This window comes from Puntigrus tetrazona, chromosome 15 (genome assembly GCF_018831695.1).
Source record: "Puntigrus tetrazona isolate hp1 chromosome 15, ASM1883169v1, whole genome shotgun sequence".
NCBI classification, from domain to species: Eukaryota; Metazoa; Chordata; class Actinopteri; order Cypriniformes; family Cyprinidae; genus Puntigrus; species Puntigrus tetrazona.
Window position 1 is genome coordinate 14,217,874 of NC_056713.1, and position 25,422 is coordinate 14,243,295.

General features: G+C 36.1%; 1 protein-coding gene across 1 annotated transcript in view; it reads right to left on the reverse strand.

Moving 5' to 3' along the window:
- The window catches only part of LOC122359057 (2-(3-amino-3-carboxypropyl)histidine synthase subunit 1-like), a 74,503-nt gene that overhangs the window by 40,334 nt on the left and 8,747 nt on the right, over positions 1–25,422 (reverse strand). Inside the window, exon 2 of the mRNA XM_043259177.1 lies at positions 23,200–23,263. Coding sequence (XP_043115112.1) covers positions 23,200–23,234 — 35 coding nt within the window. The 5' untranslated portion in view covers positions 23,235–23,263. The remainder of the gene's footprint in view (positions 1–23,199; positions 23,264–25,422) is intronic.

Here is a 25,422-nt window from a genome sequence, read left to right on the forward strand (position 1 = left end):
ATGGCCCCAAAAGTATTAGGGAACCAAAGTCACACTTAAAAATTAATGAATGTCCTTGCATCACATAACAAAACATCAACAGTAGCACTGCAAAGAGAAGCACAGCCCACACTAAAAACTGACTGCACCAAAATCCCTCTGCTCATGTTAAGCATCAAACATAAATGAGCAGACGGTGATTCCGGAAGCTGAGAGGTCTGTATTTTATGACAAATCCCAAAATTCGCAATTTGATATAAAAAAAAAAAAAAAAGTTAAAAAAGAAAGCACACACACACACACACACACACACACACACACACACACGTGTTTATCTGACACACAACTGTGAGCAAAAGTATTGGAACATGTGACTGACAGGTGTATTTTGTTGCCCAGGTGTGTCCTATCACAATGATTATTCAAACAATAACTAGCACTAAATATCTTCGCTCAGTTTCAGACTTGGGTTTTGCCTGTTCAGACTGCATTTATAGGTAAGAGGTGAAAACCAGAACATGAAAAATCACTGGTTTACTAGATAACAGGTAGATCAAGAAAACTGCAGTTAATGACAGAAACATTGTGAGACCCTAAAACAACTGTAAGTGTGCAACAACAACCTCCAGAGAGCAGTAGTGAAGGTATCACAATCTACTTTTCGCAGAAGACTTCAAGAAGAATATGAAGGCCAGGCTGGAATTTGCCAAAAAGTTCATAGATGAGCCTCAAAAATTCTGGGACAAAGTTTTATGGACTGATGAGACGTAGATTAACCTTTACCTTTAAGTGATGAAAAGGTTAAGTTTGGAGAAAGAAAGGATCTGCTCATGATCTGAACGTAGAAGCTCATCTGTGAAACACAGTGAAGGTAAAGTCATGGCTTGGGCTTTTTTTTAGGTTCTTCTGGGAACGGCACATTCATCTTCATTGATGATGTAACACATGATGGCGGCAGCAAAAACTCAGAAGTTTACAGAAACATTTTGTTTGCCAATTTAAAGAAAGGTGCAAACAAACTTACTGGGAGATCCTTCATCGTGCAGCAAGATAATGAACCAAAACACACTGCCAAAACAACAAAGGAGTTCACGAGGGGTTAGAAGTGGAAGGTTTTAGACCGGTCAATCTCCAGACTTAAAGCCTTCTAGAACATGCGTTTTACCTGCAAAAGAGGAGACTGAAGGAGGTAACCCCCAAAATGCCTGGAAAAGCATCACAAAAGAAGAATGCAACAGTTTGTTGACGTCAATGGGTCGCAGGCTTGATGCAGTTACTGAAAACAAAGAATTTACAACTAAATAATAAGTCTTACTTTAATCTATGTTCTATCTCACTTAGATTAAAGCATTCAGTTTACTTGATCAAAATGATTTCAGGCTTTTCATTCAATGTTTAATTCAAAGTATTAATTTCATGACTAGGAATTGAATTTAAGACCTTGGCATCAATAGACAGAAATTCTAAAAATATATCCATTCTTTCAATCTTTGAAAAATATTTTTTTTAACTTAAGACAGTCAAGCCAGTAGTTGAAGTTTATGATTCTTGTTAAAAATGGCACTTACAGTCATACATTCACTTAGATTTTGACGCATTTGGTTTGAACAGCTTAGGAAGATGTAATGAACAAGTGGATAGTTTATTTTTAATGGCACCCTGGATTGTGTCAGAGGATTGATCGGAGCATTTTGGAGCATAAGCAAGTCACAGTGGCATGGAGAAAGAAAGATGAAGTGCTACTAGATCTGACTGCAGCTGCCATAAGTAAACGATTTCATAATCCTCTGTCTGACCATTTTATTTTGATTTTGTTGTTAAAAAAAACACATGCAGTAGTGAGGAGGAGTTCATACTGTTTCCTCTGCTAAGATGTTAGCTAATCATTACAGCGGCCAATCACTGGGAGTCTATAAAACAGGTCATTTCAAAGAGAGGTTCAGAATGGGCATTTTTCAACATATTTATTTGTTTTGTTTATTTTTTTTGTGGAAAAAAAATATTAGGATAATAAGTAAACCACAAGGAACATAAAAAAAAAATCCATGTCATGACCCATTTTTTTTAATCCTGTTTGTCATCTCAATTCAAATTCAAGGCCTTACACACAAGATCCATAAGCAGGATGCAAATATGAAGCGCCTGTAACGATGACTACCCTAGCCTGCAGTGACAAAACACCTGCAAAACCTCATTGTCAGGTTTCCTTATTTGCGCAGTATATCCGATTAACACCAACTAGAAGGGCTTGCGGATGAAAAACGGAAATACATTCATATAAACTCTGAGCGTCAGATTACTGGAGCTTGTGCCAGAGAGAGAGAGATAGTACTCAATACCTGGGAATGGTGCTGTAATTACGAAGCAGGAGCGTGGATCAAGTTCGTGCTCCCACTGGGACTAAGGCTCAGAGCGAGTAAGATGAGGGGTTTTAGTCGTGATTAGTGCTTTGCACGCCCCTCGAAATATTGACCGCAAGATGGAAGAGTCAGTGTCACATATGGCCTGGTCTGCTTGTTACTGTAGATCTGCTCTTCTCCCGCTGAAATCAAACCCACCGTCTCTCTCTCTCTCTCTCTCTCTCTCTCTCTCTCTCTCTCTGTCATGCTATCTGGCTCCAGCTACAGCATCTGAGCTGAAATGTCATTAAGATGCAATTAAGATGTAAAAATGTCTGTGATCTCAATAACAGGGCTTGTTAATTAGTGTCTCTGTAGCAGCCAGCTCGCACAAAACAAAGTCACACTCACACAGAGCAGAAAAAATTATAAAATTAAATAAAATAAAAAATAAAAAAGATAAAATAAAATAAAAATAAAATAATTAAATTAAATTACATTTCTGAGATTTTCAAAGTGGTTTCAGTCATACAGATTTCACTGAACTCAACCGAGGCCAGGCTCTCCCTGTCAATGCGACTGTTTTTGAATGGTTTAGTTCCTTTCCCTGACAGATTCTCATAAACTCCACAGACAGTTCATGTGTCTCTCTGTCACGTCTCTCTCGCTCCTTCAGAGCAGTGAGATAGAGTCGCGCTCCTGCAGGACCGGTCAGCGCCTCTGCGTGTCTCTCACTCTCTCAGTTAATGAACATTAGGATGTGCTGTGTCTGGAAGCGGATCCATCCGTTTCAAGCTATTCCTCCTGTCTCTCAGAGGTGAAATCTTTACTTGGCTTTGACAGGACTTTCATCAAAGCTCAGCGTGAGCGAGGGGCTGCTGGCTCAAAGCTCTCCTGTTTGTGAACGCTGGAAGAAAACAGATCTTTCTTTTTGGCCACTTAATCAAAGCCTTCAAAAGCAAATGATTTCAAATAACATGCTTTTTTATGACTGCTAATTGTCTGGAATAGGGCAGCCAAGCAGAGTTAGAGAAGTGGTAATTATCATTATAAAAAGATGTTTCAGAAGACATGAGAAATAGAGCCAAGTTATGATTTTATAACTTGCACACTGAAGCTTAAAGATCTCAATCCCTGATTATTAAACATTCAAATATTGATTATTGATTTATGTTTACAACAGGTCACATACAATTTAGAATACAGATTAATATTATGTGTGACTGGTAAAAAGATATAATATAGCCATTTGCCAGAACAGCTTTTGATCAGAGTTCCATTTTAAGATCCGTGGTAACTGCTTTGCTCTTATTTATATCACTGTCAAACATGATAAGAATTGTAATACAATTTTACATCTTACTAGAACAGCAAAACAGCATTTGGTTGGAACAACTTGTACAACATAATAGTATTTGTATAATTAAGTGAAACTTAAAAATATATGCCTTTGAATTAGCAAAATATCAAAGTGGCAAGTGTTTTATTAAAAGACACATGCACACTCTTAAACACACATGCACACAGATTAAAACAATGAAACGTAATGAAAAACAAAACAATACAAAAATAGCACAAACAAAAAAAAAAAAAAAAAGAAAAGAAAAAAACTAATCAAAACCGAAAGGCATCAAAACAAACCTAACCAAAATATTCCTGGTAACTTGAGTAAATACACCCACTAAATATTACCATTACATCAGTGGGTAAAAAGATAAAAATGCCTCAGAAAAGTGAAACTAGTTAAAAAAAAATAATAATAAATTAAAAAAATGTCAAACTTCATTTGTTTGCACATGCCAATTGTTATTTAATTTGAATATGATTTGAATTTTAAATGTAATGATACTGCTAGTATTTTTTTGTTTCCAAATATTTTTGGGGCCACCATGCACATCTTCAAATACACAGCCAATAAGAACAAAGCCTTTTTGTTGTATCAGGTTGCAGATGAAAGCCCAGGACATGAGACTCTGAGTGATTCAATGCTGTACCCTCTACCCTGTTTCAGTTACTCTGATTGTGTGTGTGTGTGTGTGTGTGTGCATGCCCCTCACTTGACTGAGCTCAGTTAACACAAAGACTAATATTAGATCAGCAATGAGGGCTTGTCACAGAAAAGCCGTCCCTTCGGACGTTCCACATCCCAGTCCTGTTTCCCCACAGTCTACAAACTACTCCTGAACCACTTAGCAGAGCACAAAACACACCAGCCCACACAAATCACATTACCTGTACCTTCTCAACCTACACAACAGAAAAACAGCCTTAAATCTGGTCTGCAAAGCCATAAAGGTCCTCATTAGCAAAGCTTCTATACTTCTTTCTTCTTTTCGCAATGATACAAACCCACTGATGTCAACATGATTTATGAAAGGGAAAAATATTCTAATTGTCCAGCTGTGTGCCTCTGTGGATTGAGGTTTTCCCTCAGACTAGCTCAGAGGTTGCGATAATGTGCAAGGGTGTGCGAGATGAGCTTGTATGTGTTCCGCTCATTTGATGAAAAGCCTGAAAAGCTGGCCTCAAAAACGCTTAGTGGTTTTCTTCTTGTGTGAGCAGGTCTCAGTGTCTGGAGGGGATGCAGCATTGGCTGTGTGACACCGTCTATGAAATCCTGTTAGTCCACTTCAGGGCAGAAATCAGCCCAGGAGAGAGAGAGAGAGAGAGAGAGAGAGAGAGAGAGGATGCCCAACACCCTCAGGTCTCTCACACACACTACTGATATTGAGGCATGACCTGAAATGAACTGTGTCTGAGCAATTATTTAAGATTTTTTTGGTTGAGTCCAAGAATTTGTTAGTTTACCTGTGAAACCCAAAAACGTCCTGATATTTTTAGGCTGCTTGACTGATTTAAATTTTAATGAATAATTTTAAAAAGGTATATAAAGTGTAATACATAATTAACTAAATATATGGTATTAATAAAAACATACATTAATAAATGCATTGATTTTTTTTAAGCAATTTTGTTTTAAAATAAATGTAAAAATTGCATAACTTTGGAAATGTTGCAGGCCAGATTCAAACTTATGTCATCCAGATAAACATTTAGTGTTAACCACTAGTCCACAAACTTTTTTTTTTATTATCTAATCAGACATATTTTTAGACTTTTCAATTTGATGTAAATCTAGTCAAGGCAGTGTGCATTTATATCACCTGGGGGCAGCAAAACAATGTGCCAATGCTGCATCATTTTTACCACATTTGCCTGTTGTTTTTTTTTATTTTTTTATTCCTATTCACCCAAACCTGTAGATAAGGCGAGCAGAGCCTCCTCCCGTTACCACTACAGGATTCCAGCCAGGTCTATGACACGCATCGGATATCTGAGAGCTCTGTCTCTCTCTCGTTTTCTCAGAGACAGTAAAAGTGATGCATCATCCCACGAGAGCAGTAAGAGAGAGGCAGGTGAGCAGAGTAGAATAGAAGTGCTCTGGTGCATCTGTACGTGAAGAGCTGTCACGACATTCTGTATCTTTCACACACACACACACACACACACACACACACACACACACAAAGACATCTCCACGCATACCATTATATGCAAACAAGACACGACAGATACTTGGACATACATACAGCCATTAGTGCAGATACTGAAAGACTTACAACAACCTCTTGAGGAGTAATGGAAATTCTGTAATTATTCACCATCGTTTCAGATCTGTAAGATGTTCATTCTTCCACAGAACACAATAGGAAAGATTTATCAAGAATAACCTTGACACACTTGTACAAATAATGAAAGTCGAAGTCTAGAACTGTGTGGGTGAGAAAATTATTATTTCTTTTATACTTTGAAGGTAAAAATTCAGGTACACTTTGAAGATATATTCCAGCTACCCAATTATTCCAACTTATTTTTATATATATATATATATATATATATATATATATATATATATATATATATATATATATATATATATATATATATATATATATATACACATACACACACACCTACTTCAAACACTAGCTATGGCTTAGTGCTGCATTCTATTTATGATGTACTGACGCAAGTTTCAAATGATTTTCAATGGTCGCGTTCAGGACGGGCGTGAACAATGTGAGATTGGTTTGATGAGAGAAAGAACATTAAGATGGGCCAATCAGAGGCAGAGTAGGGCGGGTAGAGTAGGTTCCTATGCCAACAGGGGAAAAAAAAAAAACACTACAGGTGATGCGATACAGACAACTCTCAGATTAGTGCTGGGTGATAAAATGATTTAATCAATTAACTCGAATGTCTAGTTTACATTGACATGATCGAAAGAAAATTGTTTTTCTGTTTAACATCCGCCGATGCTCTCCTCTGGGCTCCCATAGTTCCGTGTATGGAAAGAAAATTATGTGTACTACAGAGCTCCTTAAAGGGAATAAATAAAAGATGGGAAGAAAATATATATTTTAACACTTTCTATCACAGTTTTATCATTGGGTAATCATACTGTATATAAAAGAAAATCGCTGGCATCAGGGAGCTGCTATTATGCCTGGCATTAAAATGCTTTTGAACAATCATTTTTTGGTTTCACTTTGACGATTTGCGTGGTTTCACATGCTATTTATATTACGGAGAGTCAGTATTTACCACACATTTTACAAGATTAGATGTTTGTCAGTGGTTCTCAGAAACCGCAAATCATTCATCACTGTCCTCATTCATCTCTTTTATACTAAGTATGAAATCTAACAAGTGAAATCTTATGTACAGTAATATAACTGTAACAAACAACCGTAAGCAATCTTTACTTATTCTTTCTGAATCTTACGGATTCACTGTTTGGGCAAAAGTATGTTTTGTTATGTTCTAAATTATATTTTCACTTTTTACAAATGGCAGGGCCCGCCATCTTGTCGTCTTTTAGCTTTGTTGTTTCTGATTGCACTTCCAGATCAAATCCCAGTAGGGAAAAATCTAAACAAAATAAGTTCAAACTTGTTTTGAACAGTTTCTTTGTCATCTGTAGATTTATTTTAAGCAGGGGGGAAACCTTAGTTTTTCTTAATTATGGTTTTATGTATATGGTTTTTAATGATATATATTTTTCCACATAACATTTTCAGTATGGTTTTAGTTTTGGTTGACTAGGTTTCCTATTATAACTCTGGTTTCATCCAGCACAGTGTTGTGGGCTCTTGCCTTCATTTTGTATTCTGCTCTCGAAGTGTAAAAAACAACAACAGACACTGTGATCTGGTCACCCGATATAATGAGTAATATCCCATGAATTATTCCACTCTGGGTCCACGGCAGAAATCCCTAACTTCTCTGCCCAAATCTTCACCACTCACGTCTTTCTCCTGCCCCCCATCTGTTTCGGCAGGGGCACTTAAAACTTTATTTTCTCCTCTTCACGTCAAATCCCTATTAGCATCCTTAACCATGGGAATGTTTCCAAAGTAGAGAGACAGATCTTGTGTGTGTCAAAATGCTGGTAAGTATTCTGAATTATCCCTCCATGTCTCAAAAAAATCTTTTGTAAACATAACCTTCTGCCTTAAAAGGTACACAAAACGCTCACTTTACGCATAAATAAACAAAAAACACCCTCAGTGAAATCCTGAATACACATGCTCACTCACACAGGTCCGGCCCAGCGCATAACCCTCTACACAACAAATCAGGTTAGGGATGTGAAATATTTATATGCTGCACCTGCTGATGCCTCATATTTCATTTGGTTGTGTGGCGCGTGGGCTCATCCCTCCTCTCGCTGGCAGACGCGCCTGGCGTGAGGACACGGGGAGAGAAGAGATTACCTCCAAGATGGAGAGGCTCTTCCCTTGATATCTGAGCAACTCTACAGAGGGTCTGCCTCATTATTTCCTCTTTAAACGAATTGAGTTAGAGAGAGAGGAAGACAGGAGAGATCGTGAGAGAGCAAAAAGAATAAAATGAAAGCAGCGGTGGGAAAATAGAGAAAGGCAGAGTTAAAGTGACAAGCTGTATGCTGTAAGGATTGCTATATTAACAAATCAAAATTTACCGAGGAACATCGTTTTGCACATTTCTCTTCCTGATCCGAATGGGGATGTGCTGCTGTTCAGTACAGATCGGTTTTAACTTGGTGTTTATCCACATAATAACTCGCAGTGTTTGGCATTTAAGTAATAACGCCTCATTCTGTAATTTATCTATAAATTACATCCAGAAGGGATGACTAAGAAACGTCATATGCGCTCCTTGCATGACAGAATTAATTATAATTGATGCTCAACAAGTATGAAATATCAGTTTTGCACAAATGTTAATGAGAAGACCATCATACAAGATGTCTTTATTAAGGATGGAAATTCATTATAGTATTTACTTATAGCAGAGCTCAATGTTCCATGCATTTTGTGCATAAAAAGAATTATAAAATGTATACTGAATTCTGCAATGGTCTCTTTGTATTTATGTATGCTACCCTTCAAAAGTGTAGGGTTGCTAACTAAGGCTTCATTTATTTGATGAAAACTGTAGTAAAATAGAAATATATTAAAATATTATTACAATTTAAAATTAAATTTTCTATTTGATTAAATTTTATTAACCTGATTGTAAAGCTGATTTTAGTAGTCATTACTCTAGTCCTCAGTGTCACATGATCATCTTCAGAAATTATTCTAATATGCTGTTATGTTTCTTAGTAAAAATCTTTTTTGTTGTTGTTTTTTTAATTAATAATGTTTAAAACTGTTTTGCTGATAAGTATTCTTATGGAAACAGTGATACATTTTACAGGACTTTTGATGAATATAAAGGTGAAAAGTAGAACATTTATTTAAGCTATATTTTTGGGAAAAGAGACATTCTGACCCCAAATTTAGCCTTCATACTATCTTTAGAAATTACCAATCAATTATTAACTGCAACAAAATGTTACTAAAGGCTGTTTATTTATAAAAAAATATAATAAATAAATAAATAATATAAAAATAAAAAATATATATATATATATATATATATATATATATATATATATATATATATATATATAATATATATATATATATATATATATATATATATATATATATATATATATATATATATATATATATATATATATATATCTGACAAATCTAAGTAGCACTTTATTCTAAGGTCCAGTTCTCGCTATTAACTGCGACTTTTGCCAGTAAACTCCTAATGTGCTGCTTATTAATAGTTAGTAAGGTAATTGTTCAGTTTAGGCATTGGGTAGGATTACAGATGTACAATACAGTCACGCATAATATGTGCTTTATAATTTCAAAACCTAATTTTTTTTTAGTTAGTCCAGCCATACTTTGCACACACAGAGTACAAAAAGTACCTTATCAAAAAACCTGGCTTCTACAACAGCACAAAGGGAAGCAGTAGGGGGGTACGACACTGCGAAGATCAAACGTCCTCCACTTCAGCCTCTGAGGGTTTTTTTTTTCTGTCCTATAAAAGCAGTCTCCCTGTCCTGATAGACCGAAAGGTCTCCGTACCCACACACACCTTGTAGAAACCGAGACGAAAGAGCATCTGCAGCATGGCCTAGCGCCTCCGCTAATGACTGGTTGAGAGATGAGTCGCGCCATAAGTAAAGTAAACACAACCAGTTTCCAGAACATGCAGACAGATGTTTTCTCTAATGCTGTTGGATAATCCCTTAACCCCCTGAAAAACAAGATCATTACTGCTATTCCGCACACTGGATTTCAGCCATTGGTCCTGACATGCTTTTAGCCTCCAATGGGTTTGTCATTATGCAAATAGGGGTTCTCACACGCACACCCACACAAACACACAAGCCAAGACGACTCAATCTGGTCATATGTGTCTATAAGCATCTATATGGATCTTTTGTGAATGGAAAGATGAACTGTAAGTGAGGTAAACTGAATTTTCAGGCTAATCTGAGGGGCTTATCGTGGCTGGACCTGGCATAAAGGCAGGAAAGGGATAACGTATGTCCAGTGGTGCGTGTAGGGCTTGAAAGGTCGGCCGTGAGATCTGAGGATAGATTTGCATGACTGGTAATTCATTCACCTGCATGTTGTCTCCAACCTGTATGATTTTCTTTCTTTTGTGGAACACTAAAGATAATATCTTGAAGATTGCTAAACTAGTGAATAGTGCGAATTGGTCCCTATTCTAAAATGTTACCGGCTATCCCTTTATATAATACACGTGGATGGATTGTTTTTCTTTGCACATTTGAGCTTTTACTGCTAAATCTTGCTAGATATGACAATACGATTCAAGACTGTAAAGAGAAGAAATATATTTAGACAAAAAAAAAGAGGTTCAAGTTCATTCATTAAGCAGCTTGATTTCAAAACCGCATCGCAGTGGAAATAAATGACCATCTTTATCTACATTTTGGTTCACTCAGTATGTCAATTGTGTCATTCTGCTCACAGAAATCTGTTCATCTCTCTATTCAGTCACTCCTCTGTTCTGTAAAGTCATTTTGTTCCTCTCTTCTCATTCCCTCTCTTCACAAATTTCTCTAATTTTGTCATTTCCTCTTGCTATGCACTCCCCAAAGCATCATTAAATGCATATTTTTCCCTTTTTTACACCTTGAAGGCTTTTGCCAACTGAGCTTGATTAAAAAATAACTACAAAAGTATATTCAAACAACAACTTTTTTGCAGCGGTGAATGTCCAACACGATAATGGTAAAATAATAAAATGTGAGAACACGGTTACATTTTCAATAAACGGACTGTCACACTACGTTTTCCACCGACATACAAATGTGACAGGAAAAGCAAGCACTGAAGTTCCCTCTATCCTTCTCACTAAGTGCGAGCAAGACACATACACACACTGGGTGTCACTCACTGGTGGTTAAAATCATTAGAACACTAGTATTTTCACCGGCTTAAAAATCAGTTATTTCCATCTTCGCTGTAGTATGCCAGTAGGAAATTTATTTTGCCATTAATTTTGATAATCCAGTGAGATATTTGTTTCCAGAAAAAGTCACAACAGCTAGAGATCTGATCTCACCATCAACATCACCATGACATGAAGAAACAGAACAAACTGAAATGATAAATAGTGAGAACATATCAGTATTAATAAATAGGTAACACAATGCAGTATTTCATTCTGAAAAACATGGTGCAAAAATAGGCCTTAAATCTTGCTTCCTTGTATATGTTCACTCAGAAAATGCTGAAAATGTCTGTCTTTGTCAAGAAGAGAGTGACTGACTGTAAGTGCTAGAGGACATAAAAGCGACTGGCCCACACATCCAATTCCAAACCGGAGGCACCTTCTCACCCCCTTCAGTCTCAGAGAGGTTCCTCACGGTTCTTTGATTTGAGGTGTCTCGTGTGCTCTGCACCTCCATTACCGCCAGCGAGTCTGTGAGGCTAAAGTGGTAACCACGAGTAGGGTTTTCTGAGGACAGGAAGGAAAGAAGACTGCACGGTGCAAAACCAAGTTCAGGCGCTTCGTATAACAAAAACAAATCAACACCCAACTTTGCTTTTAAAGCCCTGATAAATAATTTCACATCATTAGCGTGAAAATGAATCTGAAGACATTCGTTGTCAAGCACCACAGGCACAGAGATCATGGTGGTAAGTGGATGAGGAAAATATGCAAATTGGATTTGCAAAGGCACAAACAGTACAGAAAATTATAGTTAGATACTTGTCTGGGCATTTGTTCCTCAATTAAACCAAATACGATTAGCAAGAAAGTGTAAGTAGATTGTAACCTTGAGGAGAGAAGGTGAGCTAAGAGCCCACGTCGTTTCATGATCACGATCCAGAAAACCGATCTGTACTCACAATTCATTCAAAAACATTCCATAATATATTCACATATAGGCATGACTAAGATGGTAGAACGCTTTTTGCTTTAAAATGTCAATAACTCATTGATTTACTTTATCCACATCTGTTATAAAGTAATTAAAATATCAAATCTATGAATTATCCCTAAACTGTTTAAATCATAAAGTGCTGTTGTTACAAACTGGAATCAATTACAGTTTTCTTAAATTTTAAACATGTATCCAATAAACTCCCATCAACCCTTTTCTTGAACCTCAATTGGTAAAATACTACAGGGAAGGAACAACAATACTTCACGGGATGAAAAAAAAACTTTTCTAAAACTTTGAAAAATGTAAGGAAATTTGCAATTGTACTGCAAGTGTATACAATAATATGCTGTGTCCCCTATAAAGATTCAGCAAATAAAAATGAAAAAGATTATATAAAATCTTACTTATTTTCACATGTACATTGACATTTAAAAGTGTGAGTTGAGTTTTTGTTGAGGTTTCGAAATAAAAATATATTTTTTTAAATAATACTTTAAATTCAGCAAAGATGCATTAAATTGATCAAAAATGACATTAAAGAGATTGTCATTTTGAACTAAAATGTTAAATCTATCAAAGAATCATAAGAAAGTACTTTCCACAAAAGTCAATACTTATAACACTCCCTTAGGCAAAGTTTTTCTAGCTTTATTAATTGTATGTCATGTTTTATGTCATATTCTTGTAATGTCCATTAAGTGTATTATTAATATAATAAAGCAATAAATGATGGCAAAAAAGTGATACCTGTACATTTAAAACTAAAATTCGGCAGTTGGTGGCAGTAAGTCACTGTTTAAATGAGCAAGGCATCGCGTCATTCATTCATTCAGTAAGGAGCTGTACTTATGGGTTATCAATCACTCTCAGAGTCCGACTCAAAGCTACAGATTCACGATTCAAGAAAAACACAGCTGTTGCTTGGAGACGCACACAAATTCTGAAGCATTTGAATCTATTGTTATTTAAAACACTGACACAATATTTTTTTTAACTGAATGCTAGATATAAAATGTGAAATATTCACATAATATTAAATTTTTGTTGCTATTTAAAATCAATGCTAGAAGTGGCAGTTTGCTTGTAAGAAATAAATGATTGGTTTTAATGTTACTTTAAGTTGGAGAAGAATTAAACGGCTGCCGAAACTCAGTATTTTGTTCACGTACCCCCATTTGAGAACCACTGGTCTAGAGTAATGGCTGCTGAAAATTAATCTTTGCTATTAATGAATAAATAAAATTTTCAAATATATATATAAAAACTTTAGCTGAAATACAATTAATATTTTACAGTAATTTACTGTATTTTTAAATCAAATAAATAGTTGAGCATAAGGAGCTTGTTTCAAAAGCAGTTTTTTTCAATCTTATTGACCTCAAAGTTTTGAACAAGAGTTTTCTTTCTACTCCCAAATTATGCATCTAAGATTTAAGCAAATAATTAAGCAGTCCAAATCGAAGTTTCAACATAAATTGAACTAAACTTGCAATCATACTCTGCAACACTGCTGTGCAAGGGAACAGGATGTTTATTTTATTGTTTCATAAATAATAAAACCCAACGCCGAGGACCAATGCCGGTGAGGCGGTCTCTGTGTCTAATTAGCTAGGTCTGAATGCTACAAGGCACTTTTATATTTCATAACCATGTGCGCTCTCTCACACACACATGAATGAAACAACACAACCATGTGTTGACAAACTTCAATAAGAGACGGTCTCTCTCCAGAATGACATTCATGTCCAGCAAACAGCTTATGAAATTCCCAATTTACCGTCTGCTTTTGAAGTCTGCAAAAACCCAACGAGCTGCAATTTGCCATACCGACAAGACTGATCAAATCAAACCTTTGCCATTTCCTCCAGGCTTCTGTCTTTTTTTTTTGCAGCTGTTTTTCTTCAACCTATATTAAATTATACCAGTTTGAAATCAAAACTTAGTCCAGCCTTTTGTCTTCATCACGACAGATCCAGAGTTTCCTTTGACAGAACTGTGATCGCGGTCAGGTGCATTTGCACTTGAGGCTTTATTTAGTCGGTGTAGGCTTCAGTAGATAGAGGTTCCCTGGGACTTGCTGGAGGTAAGGTGATGTTCAGGTGCAACCTGCAGGTGCTGGTTCTCCTCTTTGCACCTCAGTGTGATGTTCACAGCATGGATCTAAAAGGCTTCTTTCCAGGCCAGAAAAAAAGTACATAAAACAATTTGCCCACCTGCTATTGCCTCTTTTGATAGACCCAACAGAGTGGACGGCAAAAGGAATTGAGGAAAGTTTACCGAGAGAATCTTTCAGCCGAAAATGACATGACAGCTTCCCTGCTAACATCTGTAAGCGCCGTTGTGGCCATCTGTAAAAGTGACTGTGACTGCAGAGGCGAAAGGTCTTCAAGAAATCACACTTCATTCAAATCAAAACCGAGAGCAGATGACTGTTGGCCATCTGGTTTAAAGTCATCTCAAAAATGGCTGAAAGAAATTCTACATGTGATTTTAATGATGATAAATGACAGGCAGAGCGATCCAATCCTTAGCGTGTTCCTTCTTATTATCTACAAATTTACAAAGAGTGTCCCCAAAATGGAGACTTTTAGCCACAAACATCTCTAAATGACATTGCGCGAAATACAAAACCAAATGCCATTTATTTGAAAAAATTTAAGTTTCTTTCATCTAAACTTTTAGAGGAACATTATCAATGACCTCAAAGCTAACAGAAATGGACTAAAAGCCACAATTGTATGATTTTGTCCATTAAAGCCAGGGTAAAAAAAAAATACATCAGCCTTGAACAATCTAACTGATGCGCAATCACCAAATAAATGCTTTCAGATTTATTATAAAAACAGGAGCACGATACACAGCAGATCCCGAAAGTCTTGAATTGAACTGTTCAAGGCGGAAAACTGTTCTATTTCCGTTTCTGACGGCTCGAGCACAGCACAGCACACTCTCTGAGAAGTTGCTGTTCAGAAGTAATCTCCTTTAAAACACTACAACGGAAACATCACACCTAAATAACATCTAAGTAAAGTAGATGGCCTGAAATTCTCTCACACTGAGCCCTGAGACGTCCTCAACATCAACTACTCAACTAGTCGTCCATCCACTCCATATCCCTCTCTATTTCCTTCACTCTTTCCCCCGCAGTACTTCATGCCAGTGAGACAAGGCAACACACTGGGCGTGTAGGCAGGTAACTCATTACACAGAATGGCTCGGCAGCTCATTAGTCATCGACACAGACCGAGCAAGAAAGACATGGCGAGTGAAAGTGAGAAAGGGGAGAGAGAGAATTGGCTTGTTCTTCCAGTGGCTGCGGGCCTGGTGATCTCTCCTCCCAGTACGAGCTCCTTATGTAAGAACTGAGGAAGACAGACAGCTGGGACTCACACACACACACACACACACACACACACACACACACACACACACACAATCATAGCCCTGCTCCTGCCACCTACAGCTCAGCTGTGCAGTGCGAGTCGGGAATGGGGATTGTCGGCCCCATGCCAGGATCTTTCCTCCACACTAACTCTGACATTTCCCCTACAGGGCCGTGGGCCGCAGCCTGGAGATATGAATCAAAGAAAGCGAAAATGGGGCCAGGCGTCAGATAGGAGGCTCTAACGACGGAGAGAAACTTACAACATTGTTGGATAAAGTGAGCGAGGAGGTATCTGTCACCATCCGCGTCTACCGGCCACAGCAGCACGCTGTGTTGATGGGAATGATTCACAGGCTTTTAAGAAAGAGTTCAAATTCAGAGTCCTAAAATTAGGAGTCTGTCACCCTCTTTACCCTCATGTCAATTAAAACCTGTAGGATTGTTGGTCTTATATTAAGCACAAAAGGAGATATTTAGAAGAATACAGAGGACGCTGATCTCATCTGTCGAGTTACAAAAAATATTTTGAATGTTTGTCAACTGAATGATTGACACCAGGGTCAGTCCTATTCCTCACAGTCTTGTTTCCAATAATATGAAGAGAGAAATACTTAATTTTATTTTGTTCAAAGAAATGAACTGTTCTATTATGCATGGATGCATACATTGAACAAATGTAACATTAAAGAAATTGCAAATGCTAAAACAATTAAATTTCGAATGAATGCCGTGTAATAAATGCTTAATACAAATTGTAAATCGTTGTAACTGTTTTGAACATTGGTAACCGTTTTAAAAACATTTTAAAGTGATTTCCAATAGATCATGTGACACTGAACCCTGGAGTAATGGCTGCTTGAAATTCAGAATTGCCATCACAGGAATAAATTACATTTAAAAAAAAACAGTCATGTTTTATTAATCTAGCCTATAGCTCTTACTCCAACTTCATGTAATGTGCGACTCTGACATATTTCACAGAAACAAAAATCAAAAGAAAACAAGACTGAAATTCAGTAAATCAAAGCTTATGTTTTATAATCAAAACATTCATTAATATCATAGGTGGTTTAATGTGTGTTAATGAAGCCCTTAATCCACGTTTGGCTAGAAATGTTAAATTTTTCCAAATTAAGGTGCCAGCTCAGAAAATTCTTCATTATCTTTATTACATAGTTACAGTTTTAAGTCCCAAATACCACACAAACAAAGTGTGAACAAAATCAGTGCAGCACTTTACATTGTTTACATTTGTTTTAACATAGACAGACCCGATTTTATTCCCATGTGTGTGCTGTGAAATATGACAGAAGCAGCCAAGATATTTTCCTAAATACATCCTCTTGAATTCTATGAAATAAACAGGAGAGACATGAGACAAACTTTCATTTTTTGGGTAAACTATATTCAATTACGACAATGAACTCAGATGAACTCAGCGAGAGTCGTTCTCTAAAGCTTGGAGTCATGCATCGCCCCGTATAGAAAAACATCAGGCGTATTATCTTCATACTCAAGAGTAGCGCAAACACATTTGCATAAATGTTGAAAGCTACAGACGGATGAAAATCACCTCGCTCAATAGGACTGCGCCAAAAGGCTACAGTTGCGACTATATGCCAGCATTTTTATGAAACATTATGAGCGACGATCGATACAATAAAAAGCCTAGACCTTTAAACAGGAAACTCAATGAAAAGCCTGTTGCTATTCTGAGATGTCTTTGCTGTGAAGGCGGCATTATCAAGAACATAACACTTAGTGACAGACAGCACAGGAGGAGGTTTCTCCACACTCCTTATGAGCCTCAAACATGACTAAAACTGCAGGAGTCTTGGCCCAGTGCTGCGTACATGTTCAATGGGGTTCACATGAGATCCTTTCACGCTTTCCGAATTGGCTGCCGGTGTATCAAAGTCAGACTGACGTATGCTCTGCTCTCGTGGTTTGTCACACTGTCTCTTAACAAGCCTGAACTCAAAGCTGAACACCAGAAAAAGATGTTCTTCTAAATGAGTTAAACAGCAGCTCGCTACTATAGCTGCTGTTTAACTCAGTGATTTTTTTATTTAACACCATATGCTGTTAGCATGACTATATTTAGCTGTAGGCATCGTGTTTTTTTTCATCGGGGTGGAGGTAGTTTACCCTTAGTAGTGTCTACCTGGAGATAAGTAAATGTCAAACAACCAAACAAAAGAAGTTTGAGGACGTGTCACCACATTGCAACTGTTATCTTAAAGTCAGTGCTACTTACAAATTGCAGTCCATTACTGATTATAGATTAACATGATTAGTTACAAAATATAGGCTACTCATTTTAGGTCATGTATCCTGACAACTTTTTAGATTACTTTTTTTTTTTAAACATACCACATATACATATACAAAATATATACTATATATACATACATATACTAAGAAAAAATTAAACCACAGTTTATCCACTATAATTTAGAAAATGGTAATACAATATGACAAGAACACAAATTGATCACAAATTTTACTGGTAGTGTTTGAAGAATTTTGGGGTATATTATAGTAAACAAAAAATTATGTCAAATGTTTGGTTTGACTGTACATTCCATGAAATATTTCTTTTTTCTATACGTCTGTCTTTGTGAATATAGTCAAAGCTGAACAACACTGAATAGAATTTTTTGAAAAAATGTTAAAAAAAAATGTTAAAAATAGAAATAGAATTAAAAAAAGAATTAAGGATAAATAATTTGTAAATAATATGTAACCATGTTATTCGTAAAAAGTAACTGCACTCTAATATAAAATATATAATATAAAATAAATATTATCACGTAACATATAGATTTTTTATTGATGTTTATAGCTCTGAACAGAATCTTCCTTGGTTGTGAGGAATATTAACCATCAGAGTGTGCTTGGATCTGCCCTTGGAATTGCCTTCTGAGTACCTTTGAAATATGATTTTAATACATAATTCTAGCTATACTATTTGAGATGGATAGTATGCAAAATGGGAGAGTAGCTGAATACCGTTAGTGTCAGTAGGGGCTTTTGCACTGGAGGAAACTTTTCATAGTTTCTAGAACTAATGGCAGAAGTTCCTGGTTGGAATTGGGAACTAATTTAATTCTAGCAAAGCCTTTTGGAGGAACTAAATTAGCTCCTAATTCAGAGCAGGCTCTAACCCAACCCAACTATTAGCAATTGTACTGTATGTTGATATAGGCCTGTACGATTAATAGAAATAAAACCAAAAATCATGAATTGGCTTGGTGTGATTTTTACTTAAATTGAAAGCACTGCCTGTGAGTTTGAGTCACTTCTGATGTGCATTTGAAACAATATGCTCATTGCCTTCATGGTTAACAGGTTTAAATCTTTCTTTAATCCATATTAGAGACATTTTGTCCGTATTAGGGAGTTGCAAGATGACCAAGTGGTTACTTTTAATGTGAGCAGTGCTTGCATGGTTACATTACTGACAATGGAAACCATTTTTTTATAAGACAAATATTTGCCTAAATATGTACCCAAGCATAAGTACACCTTTAGTTCCAACATAAACACGCCACCCATATTTCCATTCCACAAGAAGTCTGTAGCTGCGAGTGTACCAGAGACATATGTGATAAATTATAGCATGAAGTGTGTGGGAACCCACCACTAAGAAGGTATACGCACCTTTACCCTGCGTAGGTGTTTTCAGAAGCATTCGAGGAAATGCAAGTACACTGTGTGAGAAAACCTATAAAATTTAGTGTGTGTCAGATGTGGATATATAACGTGGAAATGGGTGTGTGTAAATCAACTGCAGCTTTTGCTGTAATACACAGCAGCTTGCTCTCATTAGAGCTTAAAACCTCATCTTGTTTAATCAGCTTATATTCTCGCTAGATTTATACAACCTCTTTCTGCACTGACATGGAGCTCAGTCTATCACAGATCACAACAGTCACATCCTGTGCAGTCTCCAATCTCCAGGGCTCTTCTTAGTCCCATGAAGATTCCAGTACACAACATTGTTTCTAATCAATTCTAGTCTCTGTCTGATGTTTTATCTCAAACTTGGGAGCTGTGCCTATAACTGTCTGCAGCGTCATGCAACGACTAATCCTTTCCCATGACACTGGGTCAGACCAGCATGACCCTGAACAAACTATAATCTGGGGTCACAACATACACATGAAACAATTGGCACTGTTTACCTGGTATTAACATTTGTTTAGGTCGATACGATCCAGAGCATTACCAAGATCAGACCATTTTGAAACAATATATATGTATATGTATTAGAACTGTCAAAACAATTAAATAAAAAATAAAAAAAAAAAAAAAAAACACATCCATAAAAGTTGTTTACATAATGTATGCGTGTTCACGGTGTAAATTTATTTTAATTATAGTTGTATTATATAATTTAATTATTAATTCTTACAGTAAATTCTGTATATACAAATAAAAACATGCATGTACCCATTTAAGAAAAATATGTTGTTTATATATGTAATAAATTTAATATAATATAACATTATGATATATAAATACAATGATACAATAAATATGCAAATGTATTAATACAATAGTATTTATGCTGAGCTCCTAAATTTGATAAAAATGAATTAAAATCCTTATTAATCACTGGGAAAAAAACATATACATATACATATATACATATATATATTATATATATAAAATAATAAATAACTTTTTTCTTTTTAATCACCAGATCAGCCACCAGATCAGTTGTTTTGTTTCACAATATTAACGCATTTGACTTTACTTTCAATTAAATAAATGCAGTCTTGGCAGCTTTTAAAGGCATAGAAACCTCTAAAAACAAAATTGCTTTAGCTAAAATACTAAAAACAAAACAAAAAAAAAGTTCCAAATGACACAACTCATGTTACTACAAAGTGTAAACAGCAAATGTTTTTCATTCAGTCACTTGTGATCAGATCACCTGAGACTGATTATAACACCAGATGTAAACAGGGTGTGTGTAATCTGTGGCCTCCTGCTCAGGTTTCATCACATCGTTCAGCAGAGCACAGTCTAATGAAGAGCATTTCTTTCCAGCAACTGCTTTATGCTTTATAACAGCTGGAGCCCTAAACACCAACGAGGAATAAATGTCCTATGCAAGCCAAGCTAAAGGCCCTCAGAGAAACTGCAGATCGAAGAAATCCTGCTGGCAGCGATCCAAAGATGTGGCTGCGAGAACGAGGGGGAGAACATGCAGAAGAGGGATGGAAAGCTGTGGCTGATGTCAGGAGGAGACGGGGGCTTTTGCAAAGTTAATTAACGGACATTAATTGCTCTCATTAAACACTGACTGGTTTCATTGGGTTTCCGAGTGTCTGGACATTTGTGATGCTAAGCCCTGCTAGGATGAGAAAGAGGCAGCTCTTTAGCTGAGAGCACTTCGGGCATCAGATAAGGAGGGTAGAGTACACATTACACGACAGACACACACTCAAAGCACTTCTCAAACACTTAAGTGGACACGGAGACCGCGAGAGTGGGGTCACACCGTGATATTGTGCTGTAGTTAATCAGGAAATAAATTGATGGTAACACCATGGTAATTATTAATATATGACAGAGTATTATGTAAATACAATAAGGAGAAGAATATACCAAATAAAAAAAGTGGGAAGACAGAAAAAAAAGGAGATATGGCAAGTGTTTTTTTTTTGGCAGTTTAGTTTTTTTTATGAAAATGTCTTTTCAGTGTAGTCAATATTTTATCATGTCATATTTATAAAATTATTATTTTAGTCATATTCATTTATTTTATTGTTCACTTCAACTGTGTTTTTTCGTCATTTTTAAATTTAAATGTAGTTAATATTTGATCATGTCTAATCTTACTTTAAATCTCATACAACAAAATTGCATGTCAAAAATTTGTAGATTCATGCATTAATGTAAATGTAGATTAGCATTCAATAGTTTGGGGGTCCATAAGGCATTTCTCAAATAATGGTTTGTTTTTGTTTACGTTAACAGAAAAGTCAGTAAAGAGTTAGAATGTTCCAAAATCTTGTCTTCCTAATTTTGTCTGCTAAACAGTTATTTCAAATTGTAATAATATTTCAGAATATTCCAGATTTTTTTCATGTAATTTAAAACTCCTATCAACCCCAAACTTTGGTAGCGAATCAACACCGGAAAAAAATACTTTGTTAACAGTATGTTTTAATTAATCTGGCCTTCATCATCTTTTACAGAAATGTACTTGTCACTGGACTTGTAACTAGAACAACAGCAAAAAGTAAATAAGTTAGAGGAAGAGGAAGTTGATGAACACAGGATGTAATTGCAAAAGTGCTGACAGCAGAACTACATCAAACAGAGGGATTTGTGTTAACCAGGAGAGTCATCAAACAGCGAGACTTTCACACGACCCGATCAAAATATCCAAAGCCGTTCGCTTCAACTCACTGACTCGATGCTCACCTCCAAATCGAACCGGCGGCCCTGAGTGAGAAGGAACCATTACAGTCCCATAATGTTTTTGTAATACAGATGAATCCTCTGGGAATGTGACACTCTGAGTGCGGTTCCCGAGGCTAAACATATCCCTCAATGGAAACGCTCACCCATCTCTCCTCAGCCGAGAATGTCCCTCATTAGTATTGAGCAGACATCCGGAATAGGACTCTGCTTATTCGGAGGAAAGTGGGAACATACTTTAAAGAAACAGGTGGAACATTCATCCCAGGAGACGGTGGAAGAGAAATGTAATGTTTAGTATAAAAGGAGGCAAGGCTCTTAATGGAACAGCTGAGCCAAAACAGACATTTCTGTCATTATTTACGAATTGTCGTGCCGACATTCTTTCTCTGGCACAGAAAAGTCTGTTTACTCTGCTCCACGCAATTACCATTAATGTGAACTCTTTTCAGGCTTTAATGAGGACAAAAAAGGACCCTAAGTATCGTGATGACTCATTTTCTATGTAGCTTTGCGTGAGAAACAGATCAAATCTACATCATCGTTTGCTTAACATCTCGACGCCCATCTTGACTTTGCTTAACAGATGTAGAAATGTTCAATTTATGAACAAAACATTTGTTGGAGTCAAATATTTTCAAGAAAACAGTGGATCTGGTTTACAAAAAGCTCTATTTGTAAACCTCTATCACATTTGTGAGAGTCAAATGATTCAAACTATTAATTGTAAATGTATGGACAGGAAAGACAAATATACACGATCTTAAACATAACAGTATTACTTTTTGCATTTCATTTGTGTTACTAATCATCTTTTTGTTTTCACAACATATTTTTTATTATTAGACGGAGCTATTAGCGTTCATTAGCATTAGCATTAAACCCAACTGAAGTGGGAGGTGTGGCCAGACTCTTTTTTTATTTATAAATTTTTTAACCTACGCCGGAACAAAATCTGCACTTTGGCATGCTGCTTGCTCTGCGCAAAATTGTAACAAGACGTAATTGAAAAGAATAATGGTTTTGTCCACTTCATGTCGTTAACTAGCGAGACCATGATAGCTAGCTTGTGTCTGCAATTGTGTCTAATTTTCTGCTGAGCCCCAGATACGGCCACGGCGGGGAATGATGATAAGCATAGAGTTTTTTAATGAGCACAGGGTCTTCTGCAGGCTCAAACGCTCTTCCTGTTTAAGCAAGGTCCTGAGGAACGCTGCGTGAGTTTATGCGGTACCTACCTTTCAATGATGTCAGCGATCACACAGGCAAACATCTGCAGACCCTCGGGCAACTGCAAGGCCACTGCAGGTCAAAAACAGAGAGTCCAGTCAGTGCAGTATAATACAATATAAATGACAGTTGCTCTGGCCTCCTATATATTAGTCTGGCCATGCAGGCAGTCTGATGTGCAAAATATAAACTAGGGATGTGCCAATATGAAAGATATGGCAAATACCTATAAAACCAAACAAACAAACCCAAAGAAAACCAAATCTCAAGGTGCTAAATAATAATGTTTTTAAAATCTTTATGCCACAAACATTTATCCATTGTAGGTCTATAATAATAATAATAATAATAATAATAAAAAACATTGTACTCAGAATTTAACAACCAACCAAAAAGTCTGTGTGGATAAAATAAATGAATACAAATTGTTAAAATAAATAATTAATTATCAGTTAAATTTTTTTTTATTTTAAATTAATTCATAATAAATACATGAAATAGAAAGCATTTAATTTACTAAAAATAAATAAACAACTAAACAATAAAATTTGTAATTGTGTGTTAACTAAACGTAACTAAATGAAGCTAGGGTTCTCAGAAGCAACTGATTTGATTTATTCTATCAATGCATGCATCCCTATTACAAACGGCTGTCTTTCAGATTTTTCTTTCTGTTCAGTTTAATAAGGAAAGGATGTTTGTGTGTCTGTGAACTTTTGAGTCTGGCAGATGTTTTCCTTTAAACAATAGGCAAGTTTGTGCGCTCATCAAATGAGTATGAGGCTTTAACCAATTAAAATAACTGTCAGGATAAAAACCCACAACTGTACCTTCTGTTAAGCATAAATAACGGTTTGATGTGTACTGAGAGACATTACTGAAACAGATCAGAACTAATTATTTATGAAACCCACAGCACAAAAGTTTAGAAGGGGTTGCCAACTCTCACACATTTGGTGTGAGACGTGCTATTGGCCTCTGTCTCGCATATTCACAAAAGTCATGCCTCATTATGAGACACCAGCTACAATAACGAAATGCAGCCAAAAAAAAAACGGAAAAATTAATTGGTTCAAAGGCAAAGAGCACTGGCTATTTCTATCTGGCACACCGTTGAGGTTGAACACGAATCCAAAAATGTCCATCGTTTCTGTGGAAAAACAACATCCTGCAATATTGCAGCAGTGAAGCATAAGGAAATTCTGGAACATCTGCATTGTTACTTTGTCATTCTCCACACTGACTATTGCTCTTCTTTTAATCAGCATTTTAATTAATTACTTTTGCATCCACCGTCGGCCTTACAGTCACAACTCATATGTTAAAGAAAGGAAGAAAAGTAAGTCTTAACTGATTTTAAGCTGTAACAAAAATATGTAACAAAAATAACATACATGACAAATTGTCATGACATATAATAACAATAAGTGTCCTTTATTGAATTATTTATTCATTTATTTGTATTACAATACCAGCCAAATATAATTATACAATGATAATACAATATAATATAATATAATATAGACTATTAAAATAGAACAGAAGATTCTATTAGTATGCCATTTCTCTTTGCCACATGATCTTTCAGAAATAACTTAATTACTAAAGGTGATTAATAAAATGTTATTGCTAAATAAAAGTAATATTTTTTTTTAAATGCCACTGACCAGAAAACTAAACAAATATAATATAATATAATATAATATAATATAAATAATTCTGTGCATGTACTGAAATACGTTCTGAATAATATGCACACATTTATATGCACACCAGACTTATTGCATATAAATTAACTTAAGCAGCTGGCGAAATTGGCATGAAGCATAAACGCAAAGTTGGCACAGTTTCAGACATGCTAACCATTTTAACAGCTGCAATAACTTCCTAGTCACGCTAAATTTACAGCATATCTAAAACAGTGACAAAGATGCACTTTCTATTTCTCGAGAGCTCAAACACAGCGCAAAACAAAAAGTCGTTTTTGAGGGTGGAAATGCATGTGCAGTTAAATGCAGTGAAGGAGGAGTGCATTAAATCAGTGTGAAATTAATGTGCATGGAACAACAGAGAGATGATAATAGAACATGGACATGATATGAAAGCGTGGTATACCACGGATGTTGGATCCGTCACAATGTCTTAATCCAAGTATCAGTATCAATGCATTATGCCTTATTGAGGCCACTGACCTTTCGACACAGCCATACAAACCATATCTCCACTGTTAA